Raw genomic sequence first — 23,935 nt, forward strand, 5'->3', positions numbered from 1 at the left:
TGAGATCAACATTGTTGATGCTGCACATTTTTTATTCTATTAATTCTATTATTATTTAATGTACCCCTAACCTAAAGAAGCACTGAAACGTCCCGGAGCCTTAACGGGTCGGTGATTAAAACGCGTCTGTGGTTAAAGCCCAGCTGTTGTGTTGCTGCTCGACTGCACCGTTTTGTTTGTGAAACGGTTTTTGTTTTGTGACTCTTTAGTTTCAGTTTAGCGTCTGATTTCCCTTCTTGTGAGGCAGAAAGACTGCAGCAGAACCTCCTGACACTAATTTCTGTTTCTCTTTTGTTTCCTGGTTGTATCGTTTGCTGTTTGCCACGCTGTAGCATTACGTTGATTTATGTCCTGTCTTTGCTTTGTCTCAGTTTCCATATCTCTCCATCTGACAGCCTTGCTCTTCCCCTCCGTCTCCTCCCTCAGTTTTATTCTTCAGTTCTGTTTTCCCTCCTCTTCAACTGTAAAACCCTTTCCTGGAGCCCGTTTAGTTAAAAGTGACATTAAACTCAGTTTTAGACCTAACTCTACTTTTTCTAAAGCATTTTGATGAACTTTTGTATTTGACTGAACTCTTGAGCATTCCTGACTTGTGCTGACTGAGCCAGCTTAGTAGTGCTTGAGCCTGCTCCAGTAACACCTGAATCAGAGTGTCTGTGCATGCTTTCCAAGTCGTAGGCTGGGAGGATAGACGAGCTTTCATCAGTGATGGAGAAAGCGGTTAGGTTCCCTGTCAGATGATCAGGCAGGTTCTCTAAAGATCTAAATCTGAGATGAAAATTCAAATCCTCGTGTTCCCATCATGCCCCACCACCACCACCACTCCCTTCGTTTCCCACTCCTCCTTGCTCGTCCTCATTCCCTTTTTACCCTCTGTGCGTTAAACCTCATTACCCATGCAAGTAATTGGCATCTCTAAATGCTGACGAGGTCAGAGGGCGCACAGCACAGCAAGGGTGAGAGTCTCCTGAACTATATCCACACACACACACACACACACACACACAGCTCTGTCATGCTCGCTGAAGGCATCCCTCACCATCCCAGAAAGCTGCAGACACCATCTGTCACCATTTAGGATATTTCTGCTTCTCTCCGCCTCACGTTCTCTCATCTATAGTTTCATACAAGTTTCCTTCGATGTAAACTCAGAGTGTCGTGGTTCCACTAAACATTTCTTTACTAAGCCATTGTTCACACCAGTAACTGCGGCAACATCCACTCTGTTGAACAAATGAGGAGTTTAGAAAATGTTAAACTGCAGCATGACCTTTAACCCCTTCCTGCATTGGGCTTTTTCTTTGCTGTCCATTTATGATCCGTTACAAACGACATCCGTTCCGTTTAGTTTGGTTTCCACTATTTTTTGTCTGAGTTGAAAGAAAAATGAAGCAGAAAATGTGTGGATTCTCGTTTCTCACGCCCCCCCTCCTCCTGTCCCGTTTCTGCTCAGACGTCTTCTCGTCTGTCTGTCCGCCCGTCCAGTTCAGAGACGCCCAGTGCCGCTGAGTTGGTGAGCGCCATCGAGGAGTTGGTCAAAAGCAAGATGGTAGGATACAAACACTGCGTGTAGCTTTCATGCATCACAGCCCACAGTTTTGTTGTTTTTATGTAAAAATGGCGTTCAGATGTTTTATTAAAGTGGAATGGTGCTGCACCAGGAGGCCGCTTGCTGCTGGAGCACAGTTCTTCCGTTTTCAGATCCTTGTTACTGTTCTGTCTCGATTACAAGCGAGAGTAGCTAACGTCTGTGATCCCAGATGTGGAGACGTGGACTTGGTGCAGGAGGGAAGCAGAGATGGTCTGCTCAGATGTTCCTTAGTTCCGCTTCGACCATAGCAGCTTGGCAGATTTGAAGAGGAATGCAAAAAGAAGAGCAGGTGGTTTAGCAGATGGTGTGATTCAGAATATGCTACGCTTAAGTTATCATCTCTGCCTCTCAGATGTTCAGCTACTACTCTGTCAAGAAAATATTACAGCTGGATTAGTTTATGCTGATGTCAAGGATGCATCCAGCTCCTCTGCAAGATGCGCTCTGTGCAAACCTCATGTTGAGAGACGAGCTGGGACCAGAAGAAAGATGAGGATGTTGGAAGAGATTCTGGTGTTTTTAGGCTACAGACCGGGATGATTGTTACGTTATTATCAGCGTGGACGTCATGCCCAACATGAATTACTGGGTTAGGGTGAGGGACAACCCTACAGAGGCAGACTGCTGCAGAAGAAAATGGTTAAATACATTTTTCTCTAGGATCAGTCACACCGAGCTTAACGGGCAGGCTGAATGTGAAATCAATCTTCTACCCCTACTTCCTGCTTTAGCTGCTGATAGGAAGTAGACGAGGAAACAGTCAGCTCAGAAAAAGCCACTCAGATCTACGTCGTAGAAACATGATAGCATTTATGGACCCACCCATCTTGGCTCACGACGGGGAAGGCAGTTGTTTGTGTCCAGGAGAGGGCGTCTCGGATAGTAGAAGCTAACCATTAGCATTAGCAACATGGCACAACTCTTTAAAGCCTGATTTATGCTTCTCCGTCTGCGTCAGTGCGGAGACATGCAACGCCATTATCCGTCCTTGCGTAGGGCTCCGGCAGCCACGCAAGTACGTACGGAGTCGAGCCCACTTTTTTAAACATCCGTCGAACGAGACGGATTACGCAAGCTTGTGATTGGTCAGGACGCCGCTGTTGTTTACAGCGCTGCCATTGCAAAGAGAGCAGAGGATAACTAGCGGCAGACACGGAGAAGCTTGAAGAATACCTCGCGAAAAAACTCTAAAAACATGAACGTTTTATCCTCCCGTGACTGGAGGAGTGAAAAGATGCGCAGCAAGTGTTTTATTTGTGGACGGAAATGACAGGAAACGTGGGTTTAGAGGTGGGGAGCGCATGAAGCGGTGGGAGAATGAGAGACAAATACGTCCGTGTTAAAAGTCTCTTACATACACAAAAAACACAATATAAACACACGATCTTGGACCGATACATGACAGGATACCACAGAACAGCGCTACGCCCTCTGCTGTCCTGGCGGGGAATTGCTTTGCAACACTCCCCAGGAGACGGAGAAGTGTGAGAGCAAAACGCTTCCATCAGTCCGTGCGTGTCTGTCCCTTGCGGAGCTGACGGAGAAGCATGAACCAGGCTTAAGGCTTGTGCTATTAGTGAAGATCAAACATAAACGATGGAGTCAGTGGTAGAGTTGTGTTGCTGTTAGCCAGTCAGAGGCTAATATGTAATAATGATAATGAGTAAGACTCCACATCCTGCCATCTTCTGCACCCCTCTCCTTCGTCTGTCTTCTACTTCCTGAGACGGGAGCTCCAGAGCTTTTTTCCCTCAGAGATTGACTCACAAGGCATTCATGCATGAGACTGCTGCAGAGAAAGAGTGTGCCCTCTTTAATAGGGTTAAATGATGTGCTGCACGTACATAAACCTCACCGTTGTTGAACGTAGTTTATTTGTGTGGTTGCAGGCTCTGGAGGACAGACCCAGCTCTCTGTCAGTAGAACAGGGTGACAGCAGCTCTCCCTCCTTCAACCCCTCTGATAACTCCCTCCTGTCGTCCTCCTCACCTATAGACGAGATGGACGAACGGCGGGCCAGCATCCTGAAGAAGAGACAGTAGGTCTTCGGAGTGTCGTCATTCAGAGAGCTGCAGCAGTCATCTTTCTCCTTATAGTAGCAAGCTTCATAATCCTTCAGTGCTAAACAAAAATAACATTTTGCTCCTTTTGGCCGGTGATCATTCAGTTGTTTTGGCTGATTTATGGACTTTAAGTGCATTTAACAATAAGACGGTGGTGCTTCACCATAGACGAGGCTAGTGCGTGAACACAGACTCCAGCTGTGTGACACCTGTCCTCCTCTGCTAGTTATGTCCTGCTGGAGCTGGTGGAGACGGAGCGAGAATACGTCAAAGATCTGAGCCTGGTGGTGGAGGTGAGTTGGCTCCATCAGCACGGATTAACAGCTTAAATAATCCTGGTAACCGTCTGGACGTGGATCTTCTCTCTAAAGGGCTACATGAGCAGGATGAAGGAGGAGGGCGTTCCTGATGACATGAAGGGCAAAGATAAGATTGTGTTTGGAAACATCTATCAGATCTACGACTGGCACAAAGAGTATGTTGAGCTCGGGCAGAAAATCCTGATAGTTCTCTGTTCAGCCCTTCATTCCCTCTGTCTGCTAGTTTCTTTCTCAGGGAGTTGGAAAGATGTTTAGAGGACCCTGACCGACTGGGACCACTGTTCCTCCGACAGGTCTGTGCACTCTGAACATCCTCATTAGTGCAGTGCTCCTGCAGGAATGTGAACGTTTGTGTCCCAACCCAGGAGCAGAGGTTAAACATGTACGTGGTGTACTGTCAGAACAAGCCCAAGTCCGAGCTCATCGTGTCGGAGTACATTGACACCTACTTTGAGGTACGTGGTTGTAGTTTCAGACGTTACGGAGAGCAACGCCGCGACCAGCCTGAGAACACCTGATCGTTTTTGCAGGAGCTGAAGCAGCAGCTGGGACAGCGGCTCCAGATCACAGACCTGCTCATCAAACCTGTTCAGAGGATCATGAAATATCAGCTGCTGCTTAAGGTCAGTCTTACTGTGCAGCAGGGGGCGCCAGCTGCTCCTCACGTCTCTCTCTCTGATATTTAACATGTGACTCTTGGATTTAGGATTTCCTCAAACATTCTAAAAAGGCCGGACTCGAGTCTCCAGATCTAGAGGTGAGGTTAAATCTCCTTTAAGACATCGAGCACAAACACCTGCAGCCTTCTAAAGCCGGGGTTGTGATCGTTACAGAGAGCCGTGCAGGTCATGTGCATCGTGCCAAAAAGGTGCAACGACATGATGAACGTCGGCCGGCTTCAGGGATTCGATGTGAGGAGAAATGATTTAGTGAAACGAACGATGAAACGTGACGTTTGCTAAATAATGAGGCGTTTGCGTTTGCTCTCACCTCCTCTGCAGGGGAAGATTGTGGCTCAAGGCCGCCTGTTGCTTCAGGACACGTTTCAGGTGTCGGACCCAGAGGGCGGTCTGCTGGGCAGGATGAAGGAGAGGAGGGTGTTCCTGTTTGAGCAGCTGGTCATCTTCAGCGAACCTCTGGACAAGAAGAAGGCTCTCTCTCTGCCGGGCTTCCTCTACAGGAGCAGCATCAAGGTGAGGACCCTCACGCCGCCCAGCGGCACCAACACACTCTTCTGGGACTCACGTCGCCCTCCTGTTGTCCAGGTGAGCTGCTTGGGTCTGGAGGAGAACGTGGAAGGTGACCCCTCTAAGTTCATCCTCACCTCTCGCTCGCCCAGCGGCATCGTGGAGTCCGTTGTGCTTCACTCGTCCCACCCCGGGGTGTGTGAGGTCTGGACCCTTCAGATCAGCCAGATCCTCGAGAACCAACGCAACCTCCTCAATGGTAGGTTCTCTCCCACACACACCGGGTTCTGTAGAGGAGCTGCTTCTCTCTCTCTCCTGACCTCACCACAGTCCTGACCTCACCACTAGAGTACCAGAGGACCCACGGGGGGACAGCTGACGGCGTGGGAGTTCAGGGGAGCAGCGGAGTCGGAAACGGAACCTCCCAGTGCAGCTCCATCCCATCAGGACCACAGGGAAGCTCGCGTCGGCCATCCAGGATCCCACAACCCTCCCGCCTGCCCCAGCCCCCCCGGGCTGAGGCTGACCCCCCCACCAGGACCTTGGGTAAGCAGCATCCTCTGATGTTTCTGCACATTGTCGTGGGATTTATGTGAGGAATGAGTTGTGCTCGGTTGTGATCCAGGTCCGTCCCCTCGTCCTGTCCCTCCACCAGGGGGCAGTCCACACGGAAAGCGTTCTTCTCAGACCCTAGAGGACCGCACACAGACCCCGCCCCCTGCCAGCAGCGCTGCCCCCATTCCTCGTGCCAAAGTCGGGCCTCTGCCCACCACACAGACTTCCAAAGCACGGCCAGGTGCCGTGTCCCCCATCACCTTGTCCCCTGCCTTTGGCAACGAGCCCCTTCCTCCCCCTCCTGCTAGTCCAAGCCAAAAGTCGGGGTCTGGGTTTTGGAGCTCCATTCCGGGCTCTCCGGCTAGTCGGCCCGGTTCGTTCACTTTCCCTGGGGAGGCAGGAGAGGCTCCGGTCCGTCAGACCCCAGCTGGCTCTGGGAATCAAACCCATCGGCACTCCACTCACAGCAAGGATGCCGACCGCATGAGTACGTGCTCATCGGCCAGTGAGCAGTCCACCCAGAGCAACGGGGTAAGACCACCACCTCCACTCACACAGCAGAGGAGGCCTGGTCTGTCCTGTCCTGTCTGTCCTCCTGCAGCCAGCGCTACTAATCTGTCCCCCTCACCTCCTCAGCATCATTTCCTCTAAGCTGTCCGTCATTTCTCAAGACTTGTAAGATTTCAAAGCCGGTCTGTTCTGGAGGCTTTTCTGAACTCTAACAGTTTAAACTAACATCTTCCTTCCTGCTGGCTGAGCGGCTCTGTCTGACACTAACCTCTGACGTTTGTGCTCCCCCGCAAACGGACTCAGATCCTTCCATTCAGCCTGAAGCTCCTCTTGTCTTTGCTGGAGCTGCAGAGCAAAGAACGGAGAAGGAAATCATCTGATTGTTTTTATTTTACTCACCTTTTTTTCGCCTGAGGAGAAAACTTTCTTTGGTCTTTTTGAATCTTTTCTTGAGACTAAAACTTTCTGATCTAACAGCTCGTTTGTTCTGACTGTCATGCCAGCGGTCGTGTTTCACGTTGACCGCCCGTCCTCTCGCCTGTTGCAGAGTGAAAGCAGCAGCAGCAGTAGCGTGTCCACCATGTTGGTGACCCAGGACTACATGGCCGTGAAGGAGGATGAGATCAGCGTCGTTCAGGGAGAGGTGGTCCAGATCTTAGCCAGCAACCAGCAGAACATGTTCCTGGTGTTCAGGGCAGCTACGGAGCAGGGCCCCGCCGCCGAGGGCTGGATCCCCGGATTCGTGCTCGGACACACTTCAGCCATTGCTCCCGACTGCCCTGAGGGTCCCATCAGGTAGGACGTGGCAGGATGGGACGTTTGTGATCAGCTGATCGGACACTGGGATGATGCTTCCTTTCCTCAGTAGGAAGTCTTCATCTTGGCACACGTCCCTGCGTATTCGCAAGAAGTCTGAGAAGAAAGAGAAGGAGGCAAAGAAGGAGATCAAGCTGGAAAACGGTTACAGGAAGTCCAGAGAAGGCCTGGCCACTAAAGTTTCTGTAAAGGTGAGCGAGTCCCACTCACCGTCCAGCAGTGATGCTCCAACAGCTGATTTTCACTCCTCATTCCTCTTTTTGCAGCTTCTGAATCCAAACTACATCTACGACGGTGAGTTAAACATTCTGTGATTGGTTGAGTCACTTCCTGTTGTTTCTAACATCCATAACCCCACACAGCTCCTCCAGAATTCCTCGTACCCCTGAGCGACGTGACGTGTGATAACGGTGAGAGCGTGACTCTGAGGTGTAAGGTTTGTGGTCGCCCGCGCGCTGCGGTCACCTGGAGAGGACCCGGGCAAACCAACCTGACCAACAACGGACACTTCAGCATGGCCTACAGGTAGGAGGCGTGGCTGCAGCCTGGCAGGCAGCCAGACTGTGCTGTAACGGGGTGTGTGTGTGTGTGTGTGTGTGTGTGTGTGTGTAGTGATGCAGGTGAAGCTACGCTGCGGATCATCGGTGCAGCCTCTGAGGATGATGGTGTTTACACCTGCACTGCTGCTAACGACCTGGGCAGTGTAGCATCCTCGGCTAGCCTCAGAGTTCTAGGTAAGCTCGTGACGACGAGTCGGGTTTTAAACAGACGTGGAGCTGATGTTCTCATCTCCAGCAGCGGTCTCCACTGACGGGCGCCGAGTGAGCTGGAAGGACAACTTTGAGTCTCACTATACGGAGGTGGCTGAGCTGGGAAGGTAACACACCTGCCCCTCCCCCTCCCCTCCCCTCCCCTCCCCTCCTCCTCCTCCTCCTCAGAGCCGGTAACCTGCCTTCTCTCCATCAGGGGTCGCTACTCCGTTGTGAAGCGCTGCGATCACCGCTGCACCAAGCGTACGGTCGCTGTCAAACACGTGAATAAGAAGCTGATGAAACGAGACCGAGTGACTCAGGAGCTCAACCTTCTGCAGAGACTCCAACATCCACACATCGTGAGCCTGTTAGACACGTACGAGACCTCCAGCAGCTACGCGCTGGTCCTGCAGATGTGAGTATGCAGCTAAAACACGCTTCGTCAGCTGATGTCTGTCCGGCTCATCCCATCCCTCCTGTCTGCTGCTCCAGGGCTGACCAGGGCCGCCTGCTGGACTACATCGTGAGCTGGGGCAATCTGACGGAGGAGAAGGTTTCCTGCTACCTGAGGAATGTTCTGGAAGCTTTACAGTACTTGCACAACTGCAGGATAGTTCACCTGGATGTAAAAGTAAGAATCTGCCGTGTCTTTGTCATGCTCTGTGCCCATATGACCTACGTATGACCTTCAGACCGCTCAGAGGAAACCCTAGACTCACGCTGGCAGCTCTAGTTCCCACTGTGGAACCTTTACCTTCAGCCCACATGCTCTTTTGTATTAGACCTGCGTCTCAGCCCCAAAACTCCTCAGATAACACGCTGTCTCAGATTATAATCTGACCATGTTGGTTTTTCCCTCCAGCCTGAGAACCTGCTGGTTTCCCACAATGCCTCTGGCCAGCCCATGGTCAAACTGACCGACTTCGGTGATGCTGAGCAGCTGAACAGTGCCCATTACATCCACCCTTTGCTGGGCAGTCCTGAGTTCGCCCCCCCAGAGCTAGTCCTGGGGGAGCCTGTGTCCCTGACCTCTGACCTGTGGAGTCTGGGTGTGGTGACCTATGTGCTGCTGAGCGGCGCCTCCCCCTTCCTGGACGAGAGTGCAGAGGAGACCTGCCTGAACATCTGCAGGTTGGACTTCAGCTTCCCCAGGGATTACTTCCAGGGAGTCAGCCAGGCGGCCCGGAACTTCGTGTGCCTGCTCCTCAGGACCGACCCCAGCAGGAGGCCGCCAGCTGGGCTCTGCCTCCAGGACCCGTGGCTGCAGGCCGGCCAGGGGGACGGGCGGGTCCGATCGGAGGGCTGCCTGGACACAGCGCGCCTCATCTCCTTCATAGACAGGAGGAAACATCAAACGGACGCCCGGCCCATCGCAGGTGTCAGGAGCTTTATCCAAAGTCGGCTTCAGTCTCGGGTTTGAGCTGAGGCTTCAGATGCCAAGTAGATGCTGATCTCATCCTCCTTCATGGATCTCAGTGAAACCTGTAGTCCCCTTCAAAGGTTCTGTAGAGAACCTGACCCTGGATCATCTGCTGCTGCTTGCTGTTTTAACTCCGATTCCAGAGTTAAACGAACAAATGAAGTTAACTTATTTTCCTTTGAGAGAGCTGATCCCCAGCAGAGAGGACACGCTGCCCTTCCTGTTTCTGACACACCATAACAGACACTTTGGATAACAAAAACTTTGTACAGAGAGAAAAGTTTTAATTCCACGGAAAGCTGCTGTCCAGAACAAGGATCAACATGAGTCCAACCATCGCTGTCCCAGGACAGAACCTGCGCTGCACAGCTGACGTGTTTAAGCCTTACCTTGTACAGACTTCTGCCTTCTCTCCTGGCGTTTGCAGCGGACGTCCGCTCCAGGACGGCGGGACGCGAGGCTGCGGAAGGCCAAACGACTGTAAATGCACTCGTTATGTTTGATTATCATGTGCAATGTTGCGGCTTTAACATTTTATGCAATTATTTATGAAGACATCTGTTGTATCTATAATAAATCTAGAGAAACGCGAGTTCCTGGTGCTGCAAGCACTGCTGGGAGTTGGTGTTTGTTTGCTGGTGGAGGCCAACGTGTAGAAAATCCAACAAGTCGTGTAGAAGCTGCCGTAGTATTGGTTCACCAAAGTTGCTCTAGCTTTATAGTACTTAACACGAAGGTGTGTTTAAATCATCGTTTACACGAGTTAAAACTTTAGGAGTGAACAACGAACACTTTCAGTTAAAGAGCTGAATGTACAGATTTATTTACTAAATGATCTAACTTTATTTGTTGCCAAATTAGTTCTTCCTTCAATTCCTGAAATGTAAAAGTTCTTTACAGGACTATAAACTTCATGTTTATTTAAAAAAAAACAGCTTTTATTTATGCTAAGAATTCTGCCGTTAAAAACAAGGAAACCTCAGATTGTTCCCCTCCGCCCCCTTTTGTTGCATTTGTACGTTTTGTTTGATAAATTACATTTATTTTTTATCGTTGCATGTATATTTCTTTGTACAGATCACTTCCTGTAAATATTCTCAATTTTGCCATCGGTTATTTGAAAATTAAATCTAAGAAACACATTTTCTGCTCTATAGATTTTTTCTTTTGCAACTCCACCACATGGCAAAACTCCTCCAGGCTTGTGTTATTTGTGGAGCTAACTCAACTTTACAAAGTAAACCGAGTCAGTGTCATGGTGCTGTTAGCCAGTCAAAGGTGAGATGTCCAAATATCAGGGAATAGGGTTAATTTCAGGGGAAGTAATGCAAGGCAGCCATTTTTAACATGTATGCGCCGTTAAACAGCGAGAATATATCAGACCTAGCTGGTTCACAACAAAGACCACCTGTCCAGTTGTTTCCATCTAAACCTTTAAGGTATTTCATCTTTGACAGACATTTTTATACAATAGCTAAAAGTTAGCTTCTACTACGAGAGATGTTCCTGGATGCCAAACCAACACCAGCCTTCCCCATCGTGAGTCAAGATGGGTGAGTCCATTAACGTTAAGCGACAGAGTGACGTCAGGCTCCGAAAGTAACGGTATTAGACGCTAATGCAGAAGATAGATGTAGGAGACTATTTTCATGTTCAGCCTCCATGAAAAACTCAGACTGGCCAATTATAATCAGAATAAACGTTTAAAAAATGTTTTTTTCCGTGAACTACACCTTTAATCTTGTTGAGCGCAGACAGTTAAAATAGATTTGTTGCGTTTTAGTAATTTGTATAAGTGAAAGTGTTTTGGCTTTCCTGTTATTTAGATTAAACTATTAACACTAAATTAAACCCCACAGTGATTTTAAATGTTTTATTTTGAAGGAATCTACAGGAAGTGCTTGTGCATTTCGTCTCATTTAGCATCATGAACACTGCATGTAGTAATAGTTTTGGTCCAGCAGAGGGTGGAAAAACTCCTTAAATCTCAAAAACCAGAGGACTGCGTTAGTGTTTCCATCCAGTTGACCCAAATAATGCATAATTATCCCCTGTAGTCAGAATATGGCCATTAATCAAATCAAGTCAGATTAAAATTACTTAAATTAAAAGTTTATAAACTAAGTAATGAAGAACTGAAATCAAAAGTGACTTTTTTACTGTTTGTTCTTTGTTCAAATGAACTTGTTCAAGAGTTGCGTAGTAGAAATAATTCCTGTAATTTTTTGTTTCAAACACTGTTTTGTTGCCTTGAGAGAATGGGGAATTTGCGACCTTTGACAAAAAACTGAAAAACACAGGTTTCCAACAGCATTTAGAAGAGAAGGAAAGATGGCGAGTTACTACCCTCCAGTGTCTGAAAGCTGGTACTACACTTTTGTTCCTTTTAGCCATTTAGAAGAGCTTATTTTAGGCTACTTGTCTTAATAAAGATTTAAAAAATCTTATTTTTGTCCACTCGGGAATATTAAAATTGAGGATGAGTAGAAAGAGCAGAAGGAACTGAACCGGAGTATTTCTCTTATCCAATGGCACCATCTAGTGGCTGACAAGCATATCACACAAAAAGTTGCTTTGTTTTTTTTTTTAGATGGTGACTTCGCGTTTAGTAATGTGCGTCTATAGCCAACAACAGAGCTAAAACAAGCAGTTTTACAAGTATTATTCTAATGCCATGCAGTGTTTTCATATATTTATATTTCAAGGTCTTTCTTGTCCATGAAAAGTTCATCAACTGCATCAGCCGAGGTATTCCTTAAATTTGAAGCATCTAAGCGGTAGTCTAACGTTATTGGTTAGTTCTGGTCAGCGCTCTGTTTCCTATTGCACGGAGCTCTGCGGGGCAGGGGGCGTGCGTAGCAATAAATAAAAAAAGACGTATTGCTTACAGTATAACACAGTACATGATAAGATAACCACTTTTACGGATTTCTGAAAAACCATACATAATTTCTGAAAGTAGAAAACTCCGGAAAGCTACTTTAAGTATTCCTTAATAGAAACACTTCCTCTAAATTCTTCCAAACACCATTTTGTTCCCTTGAAAGAAAGGGGAATTTGTGCCCTCTGCTGGCAAAAATTGAACACTCTGGTTCCAACAGCATCTAAAAGAGAAAAGATGGGAGGTGCTGCCCTCCAGTGTCTGAACGCTGGTACTACACTTGTTTATTATTATTATTATTATTATTGCCATTTAGAAGAGCTTAGCTAGCTAAAAACATATTTTACTGCTTTTTCCACAAACCAGACATATGATGTGGCATGACAGTTAAAATATAAATAATTAAATAAAATACAAAATCCCATCAGGTAGGCTAGGAAAGCCAGTAGTAATCCCACGTTGTTTTTAATAGTACACCTCAACCGTAGAATATTTTAGTCTATTTAGTAAATGTGAACGCTGACTTTCTGCAGCACTGTTTATTATTTTTAATTGTAGTCATTTTTCTGTTAATTATATTACTTACACACCAAGAAGATAAATATTTCATATATGGCCCCCAGCAAGCCTTTTTTCCACCAGCCACTGCTAAGGACACAAACATGGACTAAAGGGAGGGGACAGCGACTCGGTGACCTTGATGGCCTCATTAGTAATAATAACGTGATCAGTGTGGTTCAGACCACACCTTAGCCTCCTGCTTCCTACCCAAGTGTCAGAACTGAGAAAGCTTCTTGGGTGAGAGACGAAAAGTCTTCAAGGAAATGAAGAAAAGCCCAGTTGTTCCAACTAAACCTTCACAATCATCATGCCCTGGAATACTGCACATCTACACAGACTAACCTGATTGATGGAGGATGAAACCGACGTTCCTGACAGACTCCAGTTCACCTGCAGAGTAACTCAGGTGTGATTTATCCCACTGATTAGGAGGCGGAGCCCCCGTTTTCTTCCCCAGGGAGTAAAACTGCTGATTTTGTCTTCAAACCCAGATAAAAAAACTTTTATTTGAACAAGTTTAATTATATTTTAAAACTTACCTGGTCAGGTGTATCTGAAGTGCTGATGTGTGGAAGTCAACAGCCTCCGTTTGAAGAAACTGTTCACGCTCTACAGGACCGATGAGCTAACGGCTAGTTTAAACTATTACCATCATTTTTACTTTAAATGGGATTTTACTGCGTAGCGTTCCTGTGCTTCTAGAATTCCCTAACCTTCCTAATAATACCCAGGTAAAGTGAAAATGTACTTAAATATAGATGAGAGCTGTGTACGCACACACCTGAGGTCATCTGGACAAAACCCGTCGCCTCCGGCTGCTTTGAGACTGAACAAAGAAGAACACACCAGAGCTTCAGGCACATTTGGTTTATAGCAATTTTATATTTTTATTCTAATTTCCAATAAACAGAGAATATACCAGTCCCTTATTTGTACAAAAATACCTGAACAGAATACAATGTAGAACCAGGAGTCGCAGAGACAGAGGGAAGCAAAGCAGAGACGGTTATGTAGGAAAAATGATCAGGATTCATTCATTTTCTTTCCCTGAAATGTTTGTCTTCAGCTTATGAAGACTTCAACCCAAACATTAAAAACACGCAGTCGGTCCCACCTGCACCAACATTAGGAGTCACGATGGACGGATGTTAGAAAAGGACGACCTGCCGTGAGACGCGTGAAAACTAACCACGCACCTTTAAACAAGAGTACATGGTTTAGAAAACTCCTCTTTAGCTACGGCCTATCGTTGTACCACTCGTGTTGTACAAAAGCTACTACAAAGACCCCAAATGTTAACGTGTGACGACCTCGCCACTGGTGAATAAATCAGAGAGGGGGCATTTTAAAGAAACGCCTCGGAGTGGAGGACTCAGCTTATACGTACAGGTGGTGTTCAGAAATCAGACACTGGCCAAAAATCCAGTTTGATCTCATAAAACCCGAAGTTTAACTTAATACTGTAAATACTCTCTGGCCAGAAACGTCGACACACACAATCAATCAAAAAAATCATTCTTAATTTTATGGTGTTATGAGCAAAAGCATAACACCGCTTCTTACATAGTGATCTGTGACCTACATACAGTGTTACATCTACTTCTTCTTTCCATAACTTCACATACTTAGATAAACAGGTGATACTTTATACTGGGAACAATGGGAGACGTGTGGAAAGGATGGCATGATGGTGGCACAGTGGTGAGAGGGAGGATGGAGAGAGACGTGGCTGAGTTCCTCTGATGGATCAGGACTGGGAATGTGGGGAAAACTTCCTTCTTCTGATTCCTTTAACAGTCAGGCCACACACACACACACACACACACACACACACACACACACACACTTATAGCTTAAAGGTGGGAGAGGCAATTCAAGCATTACCAGATCCCTGGAGAGAGTCTGCCCTGACTGAGTGGAAAAAGGCTCGACTAATGGAGTACAGAGCAGGTGGTGGCAGTGATTAGTGACCTGATCTCATCCCGTGACGATTAAAGAAACGTAGCTGCACACACACACACACACACACACACACACACACACACACACACACACACACACACACACACACACACACACACACACACACACACACACACACACACACACACACACACACACACACTTTTACCTTTAAATGTTTTCATTACAATCAAAGACATTAGAGACGGCCTAAAACAGGACTTGTGTTTGTGTTGCGTCGCTAACTCCATCTCGGCGTGTTTTTCAGTTTCATAGATGTTTTTCCCGTTTAGATTTTCTCGTAAAGGGTTTAAGTGCCGTTTTACGTCAAATAACATTTGTCTGACCATTTATTTCACTAAATGATGAAAAAAGAAGCTAAATATCACATTAGTCATGAAAATAGTGCCTTTTCCCCATAAAAACAGGAAATTAAACAGCTGAGAAGTGTAATGTGTTTGTGAGGATTCCTGCTGTATGACAGCAACAAAGCTACTAGTGCTGGGCTGAACGTCACTGACACTGCTGATGCTCAGCAATAAGAAGTCTAAACCCCATCGAGCTCTGGGATCGTCTCGCCAGCACCTGCCCTGTAAACGGGAACGGCCTTCTCACGCAGCAAATTTCTGATTATTCACCTCAGCTGATGCTCGAGGTCCTTATGTCTTTAATCTGGAGGAGCTCAAGATTCTCTTAATGCCAAACTCAAAACTCCAAACAGGCAGAAAATTCTCTCGATGATTAAAACAGGACCACGTTTGAGGTAAATTACTCTACATTTTTACGGATTAAAATCAGAACACACACACACACACACACATACTAGCTCATTTGGAGGCCAAACCCGATTCACGATTTAAGACGAGATTGTTGATTGTATGCTAAATATAAAGTTGCTACCTGGTAGTCATGGAAACAACAACATAAACCAGACAAGTTCATAAGGAAGCATTCAGCATCCAGTTGAGTAAAATCATATGTGAAGGACTGATTAGAGGCCAGAACCACTTCGAAGACGAGAATCTGGCCCGATCAGAGGGAAACGTGATCCTTTTATTGCATCGCCTCATTAAAATCTTCACTTCCTGTTTAATACTTGATGAGGTTAGCCCTAACTGCAGAATATCAGGTAGAAAATCATAACTTTTTACAATCATGTTTTTTTTTTATTCAAGTTTTCGTTCTAGAGACTTTACGATGAATTTAAAAACCTCAGGTGAAACACAGGAGTAGACGAGTAGCTCCATATTTAGCATACCTGTATAAAAGTGGCAAAAAGAAAGCTAATTTTCCCAAAACCTTCCACCATTCAGCACGTTGGTTCATTCCATCACTCTTTAAAATCCCAAACGTCTCACTGTATGCGCATTTTCAGGTAGCTTCTTCTATTTCATACACATGGCTCATCATCATCATCATCATCATCATCGGTTCACTTAAGGCAAGTGAAGCTCAGCCGACGCCGTTGACGCAGCCTCGGCCGATTTCACATTTCAAGTCATTTTCAAATTCTGTATTCAAAACGAGGAGAAAAAAGTTACGAGAGTGCTTTTGTTGCTTTGAACCGGAGCAGTCGGAATCTGAACACGTCAGCTCCAACGCCCCAAAAAACAAAAAACAAACAAAACAGGAAGATTAAAATGTGCAAGCACTGAACTCCGATCAGACCTGGGAAGAGAAAACGACATTCAAAGAGAAATTCACCGACAGATATGACCCTTTAGATTAAAACAAGATGGTGGAAGCTCGGGGAGTGGGCGCACTTCTCCTCAGGTGTCTATAAAATCTTCCTCCTCATCCTCTCACGGTCTGGAGGTGCTGCAGCTGGTTAGAGAGCTCATTCATGAAAACGTTCCTGAACCTTTCTGAAAGGCGTTGCATCATCCGCCGGAACGCCACTCCCACGCTGCCGTAAATCCAATCAGAGCTGGTGGAAAATCACATGCACGCTTTTGAGAGAGGAGAGGAGGCAGCTGATGTCCGTCCGCCCAGGAGTGCAAAACTAGTTCTGCATTGAATCGACACGAATAAAAACAGCATTAAATGACATCAAGTAATCACCTCTAAGAGAGGCTTGTTACGGCCTTCCTGATAAACATTCCTCTGTCCTTTTAGCAAACCCTCGCCACTACTCCGCTCGTCTGGCCTTCGGACACTTCACTGGTCTCTCCGGACTGTTCCGAGCTTCCATGGAGGCGGGATCAGGGGTCGCACGGGGAGAATGTGGGTCAGAACGCAGCAAAGCCCCATGAAGGAGTTGGGAGGAGGGACAGCTTATCCAGACTGGACTGCACAGGTTGAGAAACTCCAGGATCTTATCTGATCGGATCCAGAGAGGTTCCCGTCCATCCCTGATGATTTGTGAGGAAGTCAGAGGGTGGCGCACCCCGCCCGCCTCGGTGGAGAGGGGGCGAGGGTAGGGCGGGCACCACAGCTTATCAGGCCTGGAGGATGGGAGGGGAGGAAGGATGAGGCAGAGGGCTTGTCCTAAAAAAGACCTGCAGCACTCCGGCTGGTAGGATGTTACGGTAGTGGTCTCGTGTTTCGGGCATGCCGTGTTTCTCAGGGTTGCCACGGCAACGACTAATTCCTCAAATCCGCCGGACAGCATCACAGGAGCCGTACGGTCGAGTTCACGATTCGAAGCATCCAAATGACGGGGAGCCCGCTCCTGCTTCTCCTCCATTGCTTTGTTAAGGGAGGGGGTGAAGGGAGGGAGGTGTGCAAAAACAGGGGAGTGTGGGGGGTGTCAGGTGAGTAGTGTCACAAGGCCACGGCGGTGCACGGGTGTTTGAGCTTGCAGGGCAGCACTCCTCTGTTGAGCTGGTAGAAGTCCACCAGATGGATCAGGTCGGTGAACTTGGTGGCACCGTCATCCAGGCTGAAGAACACCTGACCGTCCTCCTCACACTGCAAGTCAGAACCAGGAAGAAACAACACTAAGTCAGGTCTGATAGAGCCAAGTTAAGTCTGATGTCTGAGTTAACGGACCGGTAGGATCTGGAAGTGCTTAATCTTCTGATGGTGGCACAAGGTGAGCACGAATGCCTTGGGATTACTCTGACTGTCCCGCACCAGGAACAACCTGGGAAAACACACCATTACTACACATCATGTCTTTACGTGAAACGTGTGAAAGAGCTGAGGGAGACTCTCCCACTCACCCGTCCACCTGACCCTGCTGGATGATCATTCTGTGGGCCTCCTCCCTCATGATGCGACCGTGAAACCACACCTGTGTCTTGTGGATCACTGCAACACAACATCAAAGGTCTGCTTAGGGCTCCTCCCCACCAGCGTGTGAATGGGTGTGTGTGAATGGGTGAATGACTGATTGTGTTGTGAAGCGCCTTGGAGGGTTGTAGAACCCTAAGAAGGCGCTATACAAATACAGGCCATCTACCACCCTGTTGTGTGTGTGCGTGCGTGCGTGCGTGTGTGTGTGTGTGTGTGTGTGTGTGTGTGTAATGGGGGGGGGGGGGGGGGGGGTACCTGAGCTCAGAGAGGATGGATGTAGCGGGCTGGGGCTGCCCAGAACATTCATACGGTGGGTCCTCTTCTGTAAGGAAACACACCAAGTTAGAGAAGGCCTCCATGCTATTATGAAATCAACTTAATATGATTTATAATCTACACGGTCAGTCTGAAAAGAGAAAAAAGCTCCTGAATATAAACAAAGTGTTGAGAGCACAAAACGGGCAGAAACTGGCAGGAGAAACCATCTCATCTGTATGAGGATGGTAGTCTGCTAAAAGAATTTAAAGTTCCCTGACAATATTTGTAAATGTATGTGTGTATTATGCAGAAAGCAGGACCCCTCTGGTCCATCTTCTCTTGTCAGGAGATGAGCAGCTGCATTTAGTGTGTGTGTGTGTGTGTGTGTGTGTGTGTGTGTGTGTGTGTGTGTGTGTGTGTGTGTGTGTGTGTGTGTGTGTGTGTGTGTGTGTGTGTGTGTGTGTGTGTGTGACAACAAAGAACTAACATGAAATATCAGAACAAATACAAGAACAAAATTATCTCGTTTAAAATAGTGAGAGCTGATAAATCCTCCTCTTGAACTTATGACCACTAACAAAATGTTACCTGCAGCCTCCTTAAGTCACATAAGACACTAGAAGGTCATGTGATGTTGCATCAACCCCCCCCCCCCCCCCCCCCCCCCCCCCCCCCCCCGTGCACATATATAGGTACGGGACCGACAACACGCCCCAGAGGAACCCCACAAGTGAAGCCATTTGGTTTAATGAGTAAAATAATAAACTTAAGTGCCAGTTAAGACTACCAGTTATATCAGCTATAAAGGATCCTGTTATTTTTATTTAACCCTCTCACGCTCAAAATAAGTTTTGATAAAAGGACGAACAACTAAGTCCTTCAGGAGAACTTCTGAGTTAAAAATGCTCATGAAATACGTGTGTGGAGTAACCAGGTGGGTAGGTTTTAGTGTTGCTAATCTGCAACGCCTGCCTCCAGAGGGTTAAAGCAACTTTAAAACCTCCACAAAATTCAGCAGGACTAGCCACAGCTAAGTCTTCTGAATAAGCTGCTGGATTATATTTACAAAGGCTTCTTATTTAGTGCTGTTACATAGTTGAAATTCACCCTAACCCTAATCTGACCACTCAGGAGAAACATGGAGAAAGATCATCTGGGAGTGTTTGGGTTCTGACTGTAAGTAACAGTCTAGGTACCAGTATTAAGAGACTGGGGTGCTTATTCATTTGACTTTCACATCAAAGATGGTATCCAGATTTAGGCTTTGCACTAAGATGAGGAGCGTTTCCCCATCAGTGGTCGGCTGACGGGTTAGGGCTGCCTTAAGCAGCTGATGCTGATATGTGTAGAGAAAATGTATCAGAACATTAGTTCACGTTAAAAAGAGAGGAATGAATATTATATTTAAAAAAACTAAAATGGAGACATGTTCTTTTTTTTATGTCTCAAACATGCTCACCCTCCAGGTCTGTCCCTCCTCCAGGGCAGCGCTCTGAGCCTCCACAGGGTTGTCGATGACGCGACCGGTCCTTCCAGAGAAGTCCATGGCAACCAGAGAGTTCTCGGATACGCTCCGCTGTTAACAGTAGGCGGTGGGGGAGGGGATTAGTGGTAGTGAATGGGGGAGGAGGGTAGAGGGGGTGGGGGTTGACAAGGGTCAGAGGTCAAGCAAGCCAGACGCACTCACTGGAGCATGTCAAATCCTGTCTGCACACAGACCCAGTTCAGTCAATCCACAAATGCTCCTCTGAGGAAAAGAACCAGCCTCTCCTGGCTCTAGGGCGGTGGAACCCAAACTGGTCGGGTTTCTTTTAGCCAGCTGTCTTAAAAATGACATTTAACCAATAAACAGGTCGTTTTTGCTGTGTGTGTGTGTGTGTGTGTGTGTGTGTGTGTGTGTGCGTGTGTGTGTGTGTGTGTGTGTGTGTGTGTGTGTGTTATTTAAATCTAGTCCGTTTCCCCATCAGACAGAAACGAGGGCTGACACTCTGTTCACCATCAGCTAGATCTCAGGTCTGGTTTGATCTGGACGGGTTGGAATAAAGTGTCAGCAGAGCGGAGATGCTCACCACAGGCGCAGAGAACGATGAGTTGGTAGACTTTCTCTGCTGGGGCACGTTGTAGTTGTGATATAGCACAATCCCAAACTGTGGAAACAGAAAACATAACTGACTCCAGTTTCTTTTAAATGTCATTTAGTGAACTGCTAGCCTAAATGCCAGTTAGCAGCAAAGGTCTGGTCTGTGCCATTTGACCACTTTAGAGCTAAAGATTCAATTCCAACCAGTAAGACTTTACTTTGAGCAGTCTGAAGGCGGTCATCCAGCAGGTCCTGCTCTGCTCGTCCTCCGCACATAGCATCTTGAGCTCCTTACAGTCGCTCCTCACTTTGTTGGGCTGTTAACCAAACAGTGCACACAGCAGGGGAGGAAATTAATGATAAAAATGTCATGAGCACAAACACTATCAGACATATTTTTGTAGTTAATGTAGACCAAATGTGAAACACTCCTAGAGCAGGTCTGAAAGGTAAAAGTCACACTTGGTGCTTAGTAACTTTTGAGATTTGAATATTTTGAGCTTTGTTTGTTCCTGTTAGTAGCAGCCAGCGTAGGAGCCAATTTCATGACTCGTGAGCTCCTTCAATACATATTTTTATATAAACTACAATAAATCACTTCAAAGGCATCTCCATTGAACAATTCTTTATCAAGTGTGAGACAAACATCTTTACATCTCCAGTAACAAAAAGCTAACCGCTCTCAAACATTCAACCTAAAATAGAAAATTGCAACCCTTTACAAAAAAGCTCTCCCTACAAATGTCTAATTAGGATTTGATAATCTGCAAACCGTTTATAAGTCATTAGAAATGTTATTATGCATTATTAAGGTAAAAAATAGACTAAACTGACAGGTTTCTTGGCAAATAGTGAGCCAAACATGTTCACCGCTATATTTCATCTGGAGTTGCCATAGTTAACATTTCAGACAAACTTATTCCCTTTGAGCTCATGGGTGTAAGATGTCCTGACTGTCAAGACATGGGGGTAGTGAGGGTTAGCATCACTGTCAGCACTGGAGCTCCACAAGGGAGTGTGCTTGGTCCCCTGCTGTAATCTTTATACACATGGCGGTGCTGGGTCTCATCTCTAACAATAGTGAGGGTCTTGCTGTGTCCAAATGCAGGGGCTGCATCCTTTAAACCAGGGGTTTTCAATTCTGGTCCTGGAGGTCCGGTATCCAGTACGTTTTAGTGGATTCTCTGATTTAACACACTTCACCTGTGCAGCAGCTCATCGGGCTCTGCAGAAGCCTGTTAATCATCTGCTGATTGAAATTAGGTGTGCCGAATCAGAGATGAAACTGAAACGTGCTGGATACCAGCCCTCCAGGCCCAGAAGTGAATACCACTCAGGGTGTTTCCTGGCTCAAAGTGAGGCAGAGGTGGTACCATCCTGACCGTGCACCAGCACAAGCATACTATGTGCATTAAATCCGCCTCATTTTTTTAAAGGCAAAATATTATAAAAGGCTCAATAATATGCATTAGATTGATGTTTAGTTCCCTTTTTCCATCTGATATTTATAGTTAAAAATATCTTTTCAATATTTGACCTAAGTTTCAGTAAAATTTTAGGTTTGTATTAATAACACTCATCTTAGTCAAAATAACACATAAATATAACCAGTAAAATAGAATGCATTTCATTAACATGCTTTTGTGTTGGAAATGGTAATAACATTTAATTTCTGCTGCTAACAATGTAAGAAGAAGAAGAAGAAGAAAAAGAAAAAGAAAAAGAAAAAGAAGATGAAGATATAATTTATATAGTGGGATGTCTACTATGTGCGGGTTAGGGTTAGGGGGGTGTTCCGTTTTGCCTTGGTTCCCAAAATGCCTTGAAACGGCCCTGGGCGTGTGACTGAGTTTTGAAGGTGATCTGAACTGTATCAGATGTATAAATATTACCATGTGTGTAACGTATTATTTTATACAGGTGAAAACGTGTAGTGGAGATAAATCTACCTACATTTGACTTTCAAGCTTTGTTTTCTTGTTTTTATTGAACTATTTCCTGTCCTGTCTGTCTCTCATCTTCCTGCATCTCCTCTAAACTCTCCAGAAAAACTGCCGCCTGCATTCTTACTTTTTCACCTCATCAGTTACTTCTGAGCAGATCAAAGGGATCTCCTGACCGCAAAGCGGAGAGCGCGTTTCGATGCTGCGTCAGTGAGGTGAAATCACAGCTGCACACAATGAGCTGAGCACGTCAGGAACAATTAAAAGACAGAGTACCAGAGGATTTAAACAGATATGAACGATCATGTTAATAGTAATGTTTGGGTGAGCCACCTTGAGAATGTATCGTGCGCCGGACGCAGCGGGCGCACCAACGATCAGCGCTCTGCGTCCTCTCCTCTCAACAGAATCCCGCTACGCTGGGAGTCCATAAATATTGTAATATAGACAGAAACTGGACCTTTCCCTGAAAGATATCTAACCCCCATAACTCGATCCCTGCTCCTGGATGAAAAACCAGACATTTTGATCAATGTAGGAAACCCCGGACATCCCGGATAGACAGTGAAAAGTGGACATGTCCGGGGGAAAGAGGGCTTATGGTCAGCCTACAACAGCACCAGCCATAGACATGTACCAACTAGCGAGAAAAGCCTTTTTTGATCTTATTTTTCTGCAGCGGTTTTAGCACTTTTCGGTGTACCGCTGCTGATACAGCGCCCCTGTAGTGGAGCAACGCTGCAACTGCAGTTAAAATAACATCCATAAAGCTGGGGGCAGAGTGAAATCAGGCTGGGGTGGCACAAAAATAGCTGCAGGCGGCCGCCACGCAAACTAGAACGCAGGAAAACCCCGGCCACTGTTTTAAAGGACCAAGCCTACTCAATCAACGAAGGACAATCTAGCCTTTAGATTCATACCTGCTCCTTACATCCGTGTATGTCCTGTTGCCTAGCAACTGCAGTGCAGCTGAACAGAAGCTAATGACAATGGGAACTTAAACATACTGCAGAGCTTTTTCATAACTCATCGTGTCTTCGAGGCACCACAGCAGCTTTCCTGCCACATCAGTTCGTTTACGATGATTTTTCTTTTGATTATTGATAAAAAGATTTTTTAACAGATAAATGCCTAACACCACCACTGCTTTATGTGTTTACATTTTTTTACCACCAGATCTTAATATACATACATTTAAAACTGCAACCCTCTCCTGCTTTGGTTGCTATTATTACAATTTAAAAAATCTGTAGTTTGGCCCAAAATTAATCTTGGGAGAGAGTAGTCCAGGCAGGATACACCGGACCCTTCCTTTCAAATCTGGGGTAAAAGAAAGACACATTTGTGGGCCCCTTTTATAGGTGCTTTCAAATTTGGACAGCCTTTGTTGCGTCGCTGTGATGTAGTCAGCCTTCAAATGCTGCCTTTGTAGGATGCAGCCTCTGAAATTGGGACACACACACACACCATGGGACAATTCTGTCTACAATTAACCTGACATGCATGTTTTTGGTCTGTGGGAGGAAACCGGAAGAGACCCACGCACATACAAGCGTGAGAAAAACATGATAATTCCACGCAGAAAGCCCTTATTGGAGCCTGCGACCTCCTTGCTGTGAGGGAACAGTGCACCCAGCTGCACCACCATTTAGCCAAGAGGCAAAACAAGTAAATATCATTGTTGTTGTTCCAATTTAGACCTTAAAAGTAACAGATCTGAATGTAAGCCAGAGACTAATGACCCAACAGTGAAGCCCAGGATTTACAAAGCAGATATGTAATTCTGTCTTTAGGGGAGA

The 23,935-nt window shown here is 46.4% G+C and overlaps 2 protein-coding genes across 10 annotated transcripts in view; one reads left to right on the plus strand and one right to left on the minus strand.

The window, feature by feature from the left end:
* The window catches only part of trioa (trio Rho guanine nucleotide exchange factor a), an 85,380-nt gene extending 75,937 nt beyond the window's left edge, over window positions 1–9,443 (plus strand). For 3 of the 7 annotated variants that reach the window (XM_054746170.2, XM_054746173.2, XM_054746177.2), the window contains 21 exons: window positions 1,454–1,549; window positions 3,481–3,629; window positions 3,881–3,947; window positions 4,026–4,129; window positions 4,198–4,267; window positions 4,340–4,429; window positions 4,505–4,597; window positions 4,681–4,731; window positions 4,808–4,885; window positions 4,976–5,167; window positions 5,240–5,420; window positions 5,510–5,707; window positions 5,787–6,247; window positions 6,774–7,021; window positions 7,092–7,336; window positions 7,405–7,567; window positions 7,655–7,776; window positions 7,838–7,919; window positions 8,009–8,209; window positions 8,287–8,425; window positions 8,657–9,443. In XM_054746170.2, the coding sequence (XP_054602145.2) occupies window positions 1,454–1,549; window positions 3,481–3,629; window positions 3,881–3,947; window positions 4,026–4,129; window positions 4,198–4,267; window positions 4,340–4,429; window positions 4,505–4,597; window positions 4,681–4,731; window positions 4,808–4,885; window positions 4,976–5,167; window positions 5,240–5,420; window positions 5,510–5,707; window positions 5,787–6,247; window positions 6,774–7,021; window positions 7,092–7,336; window positions 7,405–7,567; window positions 7,655–7,776; window positions 7,838–7,919; window positions 8,009–8,209; window positions 8,287–8,425; window positions 8,657–9,214 (3,588 nt within the window). In that variant the 3' untranslated portion in view covers window positions 9,215–9,443. The remainder of the gene's footprint in view (window positions 1–1,453; window positions 1,550–3,480; window positions 3,630–3,880; window positions 3,948–4,025; window positions 4,130–4,197; window positions 4,268–4,339; window positions 4,430–4,504; window positions 4,598–4,680; window positions 4,732–4,807; window positions 4,886–4,975; window positions 5,168–5,239; window positions 5,421–5,509; window positions 5,708–5,786; window positions 6,248–6,773; window positions 7,022–7,091; window positions 7,337–7,404; window positions 7,568–7,654; window positions 7,777–7,837; window positions 7,920–8,008; window positions 8,210–8,286; window positions 8,426–8,656) is intronic. The other 4 variants (XM_015955658.3, XM_015955665.3, XM_015955666.3 and 1 more) reach the window with 3 other exon arrangements.
* Window positions 9,444–17,376: 7,933 nt separating this feature from the next.
* Window positions 17,377–23,935, minus strand: part of LOC107383188 (growth factor receptor-bound protein 10) — a 62,125-nt gene continuing 55,566 nt past the window's right edge. For all 3 annotated transcript variants that reach the window (XM_015955667.3, XM_015955668.3, XM_015955669.3), the window contains 7 exons: window positions 20,412–20,510; window positions 20,183–20,260; window positions 19,573–19,689; window positions 18,111–18,177; window positions 17,783–17,870; window positions 17,610–17,703; window positions 17,377–17,528 (listed from right to left, as the gene is read on the minus strand). In XM_015955667.3, the coding sequence (XP_015811153.1) occupies window positions 17,382–17,528; window positions 17,610–17,703; window positions 17,783–17,870; window positions 18,111–18,177; window positions 19,573–19,689; window positions 20,183–20,260; window positions 20,412–20,510 (690 nt within the window). In that variant the 3' untranslated portion in view covers window positions 17,377–17,381. The remainder of the gene's footprint in view (window positions 17,529–17,609; window positions 17,704–17,782; window positions 17,871–18,110; window positions 18,178–19,572; window positions 19,690–20,182; window positions 20,261–20,411; window positions 20,511–23,935) is intronic.

The sequence above is a fragment of the Nothobranchius furzeri genome, chromosome 11 (assembly GCF_043380555.1).
Source record: "Nothobranchius furzeri strain GRZ-AD chromosome 11, NfurGRZ-RIMD1, whole genome shotgun sequence".
Lineage (NCBI taxonomy): Eukaryota > Metazoa > Chordata > Actinopteri > Cyprinodontiformes > Nothobranchiidae > Nothobranchius > Nothobranchius furzeri.